The sequence below is a fragment of the Chelonia mydas genome, chromosome 6 (genome assembly GCF_015237465.2).
Source record: "Chelonia mydas isolate rCheMyd1 chromosome 6, rCheMyd1.pri.v2, whole genome shotgun sequence".
Lineage (NCBI taxonomy): Eukaryota > Metazoa > Chordata > Testudines > Cheloniidae > Chelonia > Chelonia mydas.
In genome coordinates, this window is record NC_051246.2 from 31881911 (window position 1) to 31895276 (window position 13366).

Below are 13366 nucleotides of genomic sequence, written 5' to 3' on the forward strand. Positions count from 1 at the left end.
AGCTGGTGGACGGAGCCCAAAGCTGCATGGCTGGAGCCTGGGGCCTGCTGCCGTGCAGCCAGAGCCTGGGGCTGGTGCTCGAAGCCCCACAGCTGGAGCCTGCCGCCCTGCCATCCCAGGGCTGAAGCCCACAGGCTGAGTCCCACTGCCCCAGGAAGGTGGGGAATTCACTGGCTACCTGCTCCTCCAGCGTTGTGCCCCTGGTGTCTCGGGGAGGGGGAATGCTGACTAGATCCTGGTAGTGAGGAAGCCAGAGCAGTCTCCTAGATTCTCTGTAATATAGTAATTATTATAATGTATCAATTGTTTATAACAGCATTCCAACACCGATGGTTTCTGCATATGCATATAAATGACTGATGTAAACATGTTATTGGCTCAAGCTAGGCGGAGTGTTTTAAGGCTGTTTATGGCTTTAGTTTACAGAATTACTAACAGCAAATCCAGTTATGGAGAATCTAAACTTTTTAATCTTTGTATGTCCGTAATCACATAATGAAATAATATATCCCCTTTTGTTTTTTGTTGAAGTCTCAGTCCCTGAAGATTAAATACATTTAGATTGGTTTTCTGTTCAGTTAAGTTCTTGACTTCATCGCAGGGGTTCTCGCAAGAAATTTTTTGGTGGCTTCAGAGTGCGGCCACTAAGTCTTGCTGGTGGCCGCACTGGCACTTTTTCCTAAAATACTTGATTAACTTTAGGAAAAACAGATAAATAGCACATATACACATCCCCATCATTGTAATTTATGTAGGGTTGGGGTTTTTTTGCAGACTCAATAATAAAAATACTACTGTGAAAAGTGATATTTGTATGTTTGTTAATATCAATCACTTTTTACAGGACACATAGTAGTGATCTGGAAGGCTGTGAAAAGTGATACTTGTGTGTCTGTTAATATCACTTTTCTCAGCAAGTTTCAGAACAAATTAAGCCCTGGATGAGGGGGAGGGGTCAGAGGCAGTGGGACATGGTGGGATGGATATGGGCCGGGGGTGGTAATGGGGGCACAAGGCGATGGAGGAGTAGATGCAGAGCCAGGTAGACAGTGGAGTCCAGGGGCGATGGAGAAGGGGGCATGGATGCGGGGCCAAGAGAGAGGAGGGTGGGTGGTGAGCCCTCAGCTGCGCGACTGGAGCCAGGGGTTGGTGCCCACTGCTGTGTGGCCAAGTGCCCATGGCCAGAGCCTGGATCTGGAGGCAGGAGCTGCATGGCTGGGGAGGGGGTCAGTGCCTGTGCCTGGAGCAGAAGCTGCACGGCTGGGGCAGGGAGTTGGAGCCCCAGGCCAGTGCCTCCTGCCATGCGGCCAGACCTCGGAGCTAGGTGCTGGACTCTGGCGCTGCGTGGCCAGATCCAGGGGTCAGTGCCCACTGCCATGGGGCTGAAGCCAGCGCCTGCTGCAGGGGATTGGCACCTGAGGCCAGCGTCTGCTGCTGCACACTTGGGGCTGGGGATCGGTGCCTGGAGCTGGGGATCAGTGCCTGTAGTGCAGCCAAAGCCAAGTGTTGGCTCCTGAAATCCCATGGCTGGAGCCCCTGGTCCACACAGCCGGGCTTCCTAAGTCCCACCGCTGGAGCCCACCTCCCACCCACCCCAGGGCTGAAGCCTGAGCCTCATTGCCCCCCCTTTCCCCCTCCCCGGTACTGTGCTCCTGCAGTGTTGTGTTGTGCCCCACCTGTCTCCAGGGGCCGTGCAGGGCTGTGCATCCAGGAGGAACAGGGAGGGAGGGGGCAATGCTTTGCCTCCTGCCCCACCATCACTGCTCAGGAAGCTGTCATGGCTGCAGGGAAACCCTCTGGTGGCTGCATTTGAGAAACTTTGCCAGCTAAGCACCTAATAGAATTTACAAAAGCACCATAACTCAGTAGACCCCTAACTCCCATTGACTTTCAATGGGAGTTCGGCACCTAACTGAGGCACTTTTGAAATTCCCACTAGGTGCCTATCTGCATCTAAATACTTTTAGTAAATCTAGCCCCTTATCTTTTATACTTACCTTTATTCAGATGGTCTCTGTATCTTTGGTTCACCAGCGCTATAAGATGAAATACCATTTCTATGCAATGTGCATTCACATTGTACTGACCAGCATTATATTTCTGTGCACTCTTCATGTTTTCATTTGTTACCCAGCCACTGAACAACTTGAAGCAGCTAATTAAGGGAATAAAGCTGGTTGCAAACTTAGAAAGATGGACAGTGCATCTGCCTGATGCAGGAGAAGCAGCAGTCAGTCAGCATGCTTCAGAAATCTTTGCCATATGTGGTCAACACATTTTCTTAGCTGCAGCTTGAGGATTTTTACCCCAGAAGTATGGGGTATAGAGGGTTTCCTGCCTGTGACTTCCCTCTTGGTGTGGTCTATAGTTCTGAAGAATGGTATTCTGTTATACATAACCGAGTGATAGTGCAGATGTCCTCAGCACCCTAAATGAACATGCAAGCAATTACTCGTTCACTAACGTGTTTTATGTGGAATAGTTGCTCAGCTGGCGTAGATTGATATAGCTCCCTTGACTTCAATGCCAATTTACATCAGCAAAGGATCTGGTCAAAAATATTTTTATCATAGTGTTGCTCTCCTATCAGCTTATTGTGATAAGTGTCGTGCATAGACATTGTGACCAACTGGAAAAACAATATTGGCTGTGACAGGATATGCTGTCATGAGAAAATTAAATCCAGTGGGTCACATCCTAAGCTGATGTAAATTAACAAAGTTCCATTGATTTCAGTGGAGCTATCATAGAATCATAGAATATCAGGGTTGGAAGGAACCTCAGAAGATCTAGTCCAAGCCCCTGCTAAAAGCTTGGCAGTTAAATCATCAAACAGTTAAATCATCAAACAGTTAAATCATCAAACAGATGATTTAAATTATCAAACAGTTAAATCATCAAACAGATTTTTGCCCCATATCCCTAAATGGCCCCTTCAAAGATTGAACTCACAGCCTTGGGTTTAGCAGGCCAATGCTCAAACCACTGAGCTATCCCTCCCACCACTATGGTGAGTTACATCAGCTGCGGATATGGCCCAGTGTGTTTTTCAAAAATCAGTGAGAAATACAGGAGGCAAATATCAAGAAATACCTAACCTAGAAGTGGACAATGGTTCAGCATGTATGATGTCTTCTTTGTATGGTGTTCTCCTATATCATTTGTTTTCTCTGTTTACCCCAGCATTTCCAGTGGTCCAACACAAAAACCAGGCATTTTTATCAGCAATGTTAAACCAGGTTCTCTTTCTGCTGAGGTGGGGCTGGAGGTGAGTATGTTGTCCTCCAAGTGAGATGTTACAGGGTCATTTTATTTTGTAGTAATTTCATTCAGTGATCTGGGATCCATTGGTGAAGTCATGTTCTGTGACCTTTTTCAGCAGGAGAGGAAAAACGTGTAAGGATACTCATAACAAAGAAAGAGTCATATGCTATGTTTTAATTATTTCTTATAGATTGGTGATCAGATTGTTGAAGTAAATGGAGTGGATTTCTCTAATGTGGACCACAAAGAGGTGGGAAAAAGAGTTTTTATTTCGCCCCATTATTCTATTTAAATTAAGTGTCTTGTGTATGGAAAGTTCCCAGCAGTTATGTGTAAATTCCGCATACTGGGTACTAAACGACTTTTTAATTTAGTAGAGAAAAACATAACAAGAGCCAATGGCTAGAAGATACAGACAAATTCAAGTTAGGAATAAGACACAAATTTTTAACAATGGTGGTGATTAACCATTGGAACAAATTTCCCAAGGGAAATGGTGAATTCTTCATCTCCTGATGTCTTCAAATCAAGACTTGGATGTCTTTCTGGAAGATACGCTTTAGCCAAACAAGTTATTTGGCTTAACACAAGTGCAATTGGATGGAATTCTGTGGCCTGTGTTATGCATGAGGTCGGAATAGATGATCTAATAGTCCCTTCTGACCTTAAAATCTATAAAACTCTCAGTAGGAAAACTATCCTACTTCTTCTTTCTCTTTCTTCTTTATATACATAACATTTTTACACTGAAACGGACTTTTTCACTTTGTTTTTGTAGGCTGTGAGAGTGTTAAAAAGCAGTCGAACCCTAACTATCTCCATTGTATCAGGAGCCGTAAGTAATGAACCTATAGAAGCGGAAATCATGTGAAAAAACTGTAGGCAATAATAAATAATACAATAGTCTTTGTTTCAACATAACTTCATGTTCCCTTTTTGAATGCCCTGATCCAAAGCCAATTAAAGTCAACAGGAATCTTTCCATGCACTTCAATAGGCTTTGGCTCGAAGTCACTAAAAGGGCCTGATACAAAAATCAAATCCAATTTTGCCAGCAAAGAAAATAGCTAGAACACTAACTCAAGTTAATGCAAGACAATGGGTCAAATTCTGCACTCACTTGCACCAGTGTAAATCTACTGAAGTCAGGGAGCCAGATACTACTCTCACGCTGGTGTAGATCACAAGTAAATCCATTGAAGTCTGTAGTATAAAACTAGTGCATGTGACCTCATGGTCCACATTTTCTAGTCTACTAAGGATACTTTGGAATGCTTTGGTGGTATGAAGCAGCCTTTGAGCCAGCTTCATTGGTCCATGGTGGATTCCCTCTGTCTAGGAAATCCTCTGCTGGTGCAGAACTGCAATAGTGACTCCTATGTTACCCCTCTGTTTCTAGGGGAAAGAGGATGCAACCAATATCCCCCTCTGCCTGGTAATCCCTGGCTGTTGGGACAGCCCTTAGTGGCTGTGTAGCCAATGTAAAACAGAGCAAGCCACAGGCTTTTCTATCTTATACTAAGGTCCCGACCAATGGCTTGACAGCCCCAAGATCAGGGCAGCTGAAAGCCACATTTGCACTCTGAGCTCCAGAGCTGTGCTGAGCTCTGCTTGGATGCAGACAGGAATTGGGATAGTGCACATCTAATGATCTATATGGTCTCAAAATTTGCTTTGCACTGCTAGATTTGGCCAAGCTAGTATCGTTTGCAATCGTTTTTTAATTATTTGTTTGAGAATTATGCTAAGTGTACTCTAGCAGAATAACGTTGGGACTGTGAGCCTGTTCCCATATATTTACCAATGGCCAAAATGCCTATTGATTTAAGTAAGAGCAGGATTGAGCCTCAGTAAAGTCCTAGGCCAATTAATTCCTATCGTAAATGTTAATTCCAGTGGCATAGCATCAGAAATGAATTTGGTCCTTTTTCTCAACTAATAAACTTAATGTGCCACTTCTAATGTTTTGTACGATAGTAGTGTGCCCTTTTAGGGCCTGATCTTAAGGCCATTGAAGTCCGTCAGAATATTTTCATTGACGTCAATGGGATTTGAATAATTGTTCAACTGTTTAAACCCTCTTAGAGTAAACTTTAGGGCCCCATACAATAAATACTGAAGTAACACGTGCAGATCACAGGCAGTACATGAATCTTAATATTTACTTGTTACCAGTTCTTGTATAGCTGAAATAAATAGGGGAAACAACATCTAGTACAGTATCTAAGGGCTAATGTTCATGGCATAAGCACACAAAACAATAAATAGTATTCTTTGGCTGATTAAATGCCTTTGATAACAGCAGAAACCAGTTATTGCTGACATTCTCCATTCCCAAGAGCATTATTACCTTTGCAGTTATACAAAAGAACATTCAACAAATCAGAGTGCCAAACTAAAATGTTTTTCTTGCCATTTGAGGATTTGAAAGGTCTGTTCTGCTGTTTTCTCAGTCTCTCCATTGACGCAATTTTGAAGGACAGAGCACTTAGGTGAATGATTGTTTGAGGGAGGGCTCTAAAAGAGGATATTTTGGCTTCTATGGAAATGAAATGATGTGGCCAAAAACGTCAAAGGGCAGCTGTGCATGGACAGTACCCAACTGAACAAACAGATGTGCATAAAGAAATGCAGATTTTTGCAAACACAAACAGATGCAGATACTGTTAACATTTGGCCCATAGCATAATAAGAATTTCACTGTCACTTGTCATAAAATCACAGAGTCTTAGAAATTAGAGATGGGAAAATACTATTAGATTAGTCACCTCAATCCCCTACCAGCATACTCATTTAAACAATTAAAATGCAGGCCACTTAGGAGTGGGATAACGTGTGATGTTTTCTGGAGTATAGTTGGGTGAAATCCATCTGTTGTCTAACTACTCTGTGAACATCTTTCCAATATTCAGCCATTAGTATTTGGTCATGCACAGTGGGTAATAGGCTTCATGCTCTGCTTCATGCACAATGATTTTACATAAGTGACTCTCATGAAAGCTAAAAAGCTACACTTCTAAACTCCCTGATGTTTTAAGCACTAGAAATATTTATGAATGACCAGAATGTACATGCCATTGGTAGGAGAACCAAATACTCCATCTACTGTACCTTAGGGTTTTATATTGGTCGCCAGCACCAATGTATCCGAGCACTTTGTACATATCTGATCACTTTTCCTCAAGAGTCTGTCCATTTAAAAGTCAGTACACTTAGCCCAATGTAAATATGTGCAAATCATACATTTCTAGCAGCAGCAGGAAAACATATGTGGAGTTAAAAAAAAGCACCATGCACAGACCAGAATTCTATCCCCTGGATGACTTTGGCCATCCAACATTCATGGGAAGCAGCCTCATCTAGAGACATGGGGATTTATCGAAATAACTCACTTTTGTCCTACTAAATATAATAGTCCACAGGCCTTGTAAACTTCATTTAAATAAACATTCCAGGCTGGATTCTCAACAGCAGACACAGAGGCTTAAGGAGCTAGTTACATCCAGTGCTAATCAGCGCCAGTAGACTCTGGAGGTGCTGGGGACCTATTCTAACTTTTATGCCATTGGCATTAGGTCCTTTCTGTAGTGGAACTCTGCTCTGCTACACCTTACCCCTGCCCTGGACATGCCCCCTTTGTCTCCTGACACACCCCCTATTCTAGGGATGAGGGGAGGCTGCCATAGGAGCTATGGTGAGTTCTCTTCTGTTTCTTCTCCAGATCCATCCACTTTGAGCCTGAGCGAAGTGGAGAATCCAGCCCTCCTAATTAACACACATTTTTCATTGAAGCAAACCCAGGCACATATGACCAGCCTTTGAATATTCAAGAGCATCACAGTTTTAAGACAACTGCACCTGTATTTCTGTCTGTGGTCCACCGAGGGTACTCACTTTAGGCTTCCCGCTCCTAGCCATCACCTCTCCTGGGCGGAGACTAGTGTCTCACTCTTTTCTGACCAGGATTTTTAAGGCTGTACAGCTCTCTGGTTTACAATGCACTATCCACAGCAAGCCAGACTGCCTACACAGGGCAGTACCTGTGCTTTGATTTCTCTCTTAAGGCTATGACTAGCATACTTGCCAGCAGTCACAAGTTACCATACAGAGCAAGCATATTTATTCTTAAAGTGAAAGCATTACAGAGAAGGCATATTAAAAACAATAAAAGTTCCTATATGTGTGCTAAAATCTTATCAGAGGTCACCCATCAGACTTATGGGGCAAAAGTAGGTCAAGTACTTCCTACCCTTCTGCAAGGATGCGGGGCGGGCGGGGGGTGCTGGGCTGGGACAGAAGGCCCTGTCTGTTTTCTGGATCAGAAAGAAGGTCCTGAGTCAGTTTAAACTCAGGCTACTTATCCAAAAGTCCTTTCTTTGTCTGTTGGTGTCTGGAGAATCTAGTTTGAACTAGTAAATGCGAGTCTTCCCAGAAGACGGGGTTACAACGTGGCTGATTTGCCTTAATCACCACCTACTGTCTCTAATTCCTGGAGGAGCTGTAGTAGCCCTCCCCGATGGAGTAGAACACAGTCAGATGTAACCTGTTCATTTTTAAAAAATGGACCCGAAAGGCACTGCTTGGGTTGCAATATCTGTCACATCTCCCCCCAGAGAGGTTACATACAATCCTCATAACACATAAACTTAATACAAGAAGCTTTTGCAAGGTCTTTGCAGGAAATTGCCCTATCAGTCAAAAAAGGCCCCCATCAAACAGCTCCATTATGTTACCCCTGTTGTTTTTAGATGAAAATATTCCATATGTTTTATTTGAACTATAAATACAAACAGAAGAGAACAAAGAAACAGACAAGATGATGTGACTAGCCTTGTTTCCCACTCCTGTTCCCTTTGGATCCTTATTCACTCATACTGAGATAGTGATGCTTGCACATCCACGCAGGCATAACACCTCTGACACTGCCTTCACACCACTTGGATAGGCAGGAATAGAAAACAGGTGTGAGAATGGATGTGTTTCACCACACTGTGTGCATGCTCCGATTATAAAGTAAAATGACTGGTATTGAAGAAAAGGGGGAGCTTTCTCCTGGGAGACGTTGAGCACTTCTGACTCGGTTAGGAGCATTCTCTCTTCCCTTTGACTTTAGCAGGAACTGAGGGTGCACAGCACCATATAGGAGGTGCTCAGCACATCACAGATTGGGACCCAAGTTGCTCACAGCCCTGACATGTTTGATCATTGCTATTTGGAAACTGTGTTATAGAAGGTGTTACTTGGTAGAAGTGATGGGAGGAAGCAATTTAATGTACATTTATGGTAGCAGCTTTGGAGGTTGTGGTTTTTTTAGGGGAAATAAGTTAACTCAGATTTTTAGTGATGAATTTGTTTTTATGCTGTGATTGAAGGGGAGAGAGCTGTTCATGACTGAGGACGAGAGGCAGCGAGAGGCGAGTCTTCGTGAACAGGAGCGCCAGGAGTTAATGCATCAGAAACGGCTTGCATTAGAGACTAACAAACTCCTCAAAGAGCAGCAAGAGAAAGAGAGACAGTAAGTGCTTTAGATGGAGGGAGATCTGTTCAACTTTCCTTTCACTTGGAACTGGCAATAATGACTGCGAAATAATGGCGAGGACACTCTCGAATAACATTAATTCTTTTGCTGTTGAGAGACTCTCCTCCAATTCCCTTTTCTGTTGGTGTTGTGGGCACTTTGGAACTTCAGAGCTAAGATCCTTCTGTATTCATCATCTCAAGGAATGTGCCAGTGACACACACACACACACACGCACACTCTCTCTCTCATATATATACAGAATGAATGAATACAGAAGGATCTTAGCTCTGAAGTTCCAAAGTGCCCACAACACCAACAGAAAAGGGAATACATATAAATAAAACACACACGCGCACAAACTGTATATATAAAACCATAGGGTAACAAATGAGGGCTGTCAGTATTTTGCAGATACCAAACCTGGAGGGAGGGAACCAGCAGCCGCAGGAGATAGTGGGTCTGAAGACTCTCTGGCTCTTATCCCTTCCTGGCAGTAGGAAACCAAAGTGGGAGGGGCTGGGAAAGGATTGTCATCTGACCAGCAGGAGAATGAGGGTGCAGGGGCATGGTAGGATCAGACGACATGGTAGGAGAGAGCCACAGCAGGTGGGACAAGACTGTTTTGGGGAGCAGTGATAGGGTGAAGAGTGATATCTGGACCATACTCAAGTGCCCACTACCACACAAAGCAGGCTGCCCGAGTACTTGAAGACTTGCCTTTTTCCAAGGGGATATGTCATACAAAGAGAACTCTAACAACAGCTGTCCCCACATACATTGCATTATAGGCAAACTGGTTGTTTTTGAACAGCCCCATTTACCTTTACCGAGGTCTTGTAGGTATCGGGTCACAACATTCTACCCATACAAAATTCAATACAGTGACATCAAGGTAAATCTCTGCCCATAAAATGTTTCTCAGTAAAACACCTGTATGGTTGAAATCGGCATGTAAAGCATCTAGTTCCTGGATGGTTTTGGAGAGACTCTTAGGGCTACATCCTGAGGCGTACTTATAGGGAAAAAGGGGCAAGCAAGGAGTTCTTCTTCCCCTCCCACTTCCTGCAGCTGCAGTACATCTCACAAGAGCTGTTAGTGTCCTCTGGACAGTGCAGAGAGTCCTCCAGGGAGCTAGCCAGTGAAAAGGGCCTGGGGAGGAAACTGGGCCACGATCCCTCCCTCACTGACCCAGAGTCGGAGCAGCATACCAAGGGGAGCTCTTAGATCCATCCTCCTGGATGGTGTTGATTGCTCAGCCCTGTGCGCAAGAAGCAGCCCCACAAAAGTGCACACCGTTATAGAGCACAGTGTCTCAGGTGCTTCTCCAGGGGTGGGGAGAAGTGGGCACTGCCCCACTACACAGACCACAATCTAGTTCTTATTACGTATGCTCTACTATGTGCCTATTAATAATCAGTATCTAAGGCAGACTTGCTAACTGTTTAGGAAGAATGATCAGTTGAAACAACTGAAAATACCAACTGGCTGGAGAAGGTGCGTCCTATGGTGGGTGATCAATGCTGTGGAACGTGGTTACTGTAGCCCAGTTATGAAAGGAATTGGATGCTGTCGCTCTTGTTTTCTTCACACCTTGACCAGGCAATAGAACAGGTTCTTACTGCATCTCTCGGGTAACCTCCCCATCAATATCCTTCACAGTGTTCTATTTATCACTCAAATTGTAAAACTCTGCCAGAATCCCTGGGCACAGAAATGGCTGTGTCAGAGTCCAGTGCCTTCACAAGGTCTGCAACAGCTGTAGCAGCCCTGTTTCTGGTGAGCCATTATGAAATGTTTAAATACATAAAAGGTAGCTATTTATGTCTACTGTACACTGCATCTCCAAAACGGACATGAGCAGCATTGCATTGACTTGTCTGAGCACAGCAGTCTAGACGTAAATGATCAGAACTAAAATTGCTTTGTTTTATTACATAAGACAAGCTAAATCTGAAGGTTTATCCTTGGCCACAGCAGTCATGGCAGTGCTCAGAATCCTAAAGTAGCCAACTCCTGGCATCAGTGGCTTGTATATGGGTGATCCATGTGAGCCCTGGCAGTTTCTACAGCCTACATATATGGACAGTTAACATGTGTTGCGCTGGAGCACTGTAGATTTACACCCCCGCTTGCCATGCGGTAAAGGCTTGTTTAGATGTGCCCTAAGACTCCAGGCTTTATCTGTTCTCAGTTTAAATAAAACAACAGATGGGTTAAACTGGGCAGCAGAACCAGATGAACACAATACTGGTCACTGCTGTAGGGATTTATTAACGTGGCAGTTTACAGTTGTTGAAAGGGAAAAAAATGAAATAGCAATTCTCCAATTGCTTCATTCTGTTGTTCCTCCTGGCACACCGCCTCTTCCCAATATCCCTGTCCTCCGCTACTTTATTCTTAAAAGTGAAATCTCATTGCCTGCTTACTACTAACTTCTTAGAGCAGGTCTATACTGCAATAAACCCATGGCACTGCGTCTCAGAGCCTGGGTCAGCTGACTTGGGCTTGCAAGGCTTGGTTCGTGGGGCTAAAAATAGCAATGTAGACGTTCAGGCTCGGCCTGGAGCCCAGGCTCTGGGACCCTCCTCCTTGAAAGGGGAGGGTCTCAGAGCCCAAACATCTACACTGCAATTTTACAGCCCCGCAGCCTGAGTCCTGCAAGCCCAAGTCAGCTGACATAGACCAGCTGCAGCTGTGTCATAGGACTTCTACTGCATTGTAGACATACCCTTAGAGTCTTCTCTCTTTTTATACTTAGGTCAAGGAGAGTGGGGAGAACACATGTTCTCCTTGACTGCTTTTTTCTCCTTCATCTGCTCTTCCTAATGGAGCAAGAGCATAGACAAGTTATGTTCCTCTCTGTCTCCCGTTCTTTCTTTTTTCTCTGACTTCTTATCCTTATTCCTTTCCCTGCTGTCTTTTCTTGCAGAAACCTGCACTTCCTCATTTTTCCCCTACTATATTCCGATTCTTCTAATCTGGATGCTGTCTCTAATTCACTCTCAACAGTATAGGCCATAAATTAGGCATAGCAAAGTTAACAAAAATAGTGGGATTTCAAGACATGATAAATCTGCACTTGATATGTGACCAGAGTCTCCCTGTACTTTGATCTACACACAGAACTGATGACAGTACTTGGATTATAGTGTGTAGAGAATAGCACAAATCAAGGAATTTACTATGTTTTTAGTTAGATGATAAGAGAGAAACCAAGCCATAGTGCAGGTGAAATAAAAATATTACTCTGCTTTGAGTTGATACAGTAACTATCATCTGAGAATCTCGAAGTACTTTACAAAGGTGGATAAGCATTATTATCTCTTAACTGGCGGGAAACCCGGATTAGAAGTCAAATCTTTTGACTCTCCAGCTCACTAGAGTGGTTTACGCTCATATTTTGCATTTGGTCTACTCTGCTAAGCTTGTGGTTACGTTTACTATAGAAAGTATATTTTCAATAACTCTAAAAACCACAGTATCAACGGTGGAGAATGATGCTTTCTTCAGCTAATGCTAAAACTTTTTGATTAAATTCTCCCAATGCATATTTGTTCTCATCGATATATATTTTTGTTTTACACTAGCATACACATGGCAACTTATTTTTCTCTAAATGCAAATTGCTCTGTATTGCAGAAGGAAACTGGAAATTTCTCAAAAGGCTGCAGAAGAAGAAGAAAGATACCGAAAAGAAATTGAACAGTAAGTAATCATTTTCCTCCTGTGCTATATATGTTGTGTAATACGCATGTAAAGAGAAATTAAATACTAGAGTTTGCAAAAAAAAAAAAAAAAAAATTGTCCACGTTTTTTTCCAGCAGAACATGGCAATTTTGTCAAAATGGAATTTTTCACAGGAAATGTCTGTTTTCAATGAAGAAATTGGGGTTCAATGAAAATAGAATTTTTTCAAGTTTGAGTGACCAAAAACTGAAAAAAAATTGTATAGTCAAGTGAAAAAGTTCAGTAAAACTTCATATTTTTGCCCAAGCATCTCAAATGTTTCAGTTTTCAACAAAACCCCCAAAATCTTCATAGAAAATTTTTGATGAAAAGGAAACAGTTTTCCATTTTCATCAAGGAATAAATGGGCAAGGAAAAAAAATCAACCTTTCCTTACCTACTCTACTATATACATTTCATATCTGAATGAAATTTATCTTAGGACTACGAGGGTGCTGTTTTAAAGCAGCTTATGATCATTCCAAATGTAGGTCATATAAAATGTTCTTTCTGGTTGAGTGACATATGCTGGAAATCTCTGCCAGTTCTACAACGTCCTAGTTATTTCTCAAACTGGTAGATGACAATTTCCTAACTCAAGAAGTGTTGCATCCAACATAGGGGAATTTTCTATTAGACCTCACCTTGATAGATAAAGAGGAATTGATTGCAGCACTTAAAGTTAGTGGTTTGTGAGATCCAGTGATCAAGACTTGATTATATTTGTTGTATGCAAACAATAAAGTCCAAAGCAGTGACATTATGTACTGGGTTCTTTATAAGGGCCTGTTTTACAAAGCTGAAAATAACTGTGAGCCATAGCAGGTGGGAGAAAAAACCCCCACAAAGATGTAA

The 13366-nt window shown here is 42.9% G+C and overlaps 1 protein-coding gene across 9 annotated transcripts in view; it reads left to right on the forward strand.

Annotated features, from left to right (window-relative positions):
* The window catches only part of USH1C (USH1 protein network component harmonin), a 104081-nt gene that overhangs the window by 35763 nt on the left and 54952 nt on the right, over positions 1 to 13366 (forward strand). For all 9 annotated transcript variants that reach the window (XM_043548946.1, XM_043548943.1, XM_043548944.1 and 6 more), the window contains exons 9-13: positions 3184 to 3268; positions 3455 to 3514; positions 4043 to 4099; positions 8637 to 8779; positions 12425 to 12490. In XM_043548946.1, coding sequence (XP_043404881.1) covers positions 3184 to 3268; positions 3455 to 3514; positions 4043 to 4099; positions 8637 to 8779; positions 12425 to 12490 — 411 coding nt within the window. The remainder of the gene's footprint in view (positions 1 to 3183; positions 3269 to 3454; positions 3515 to 4042; positions 4100 to 8636; positions 8780 to 12424; positions 12491 to 13366) is intronic.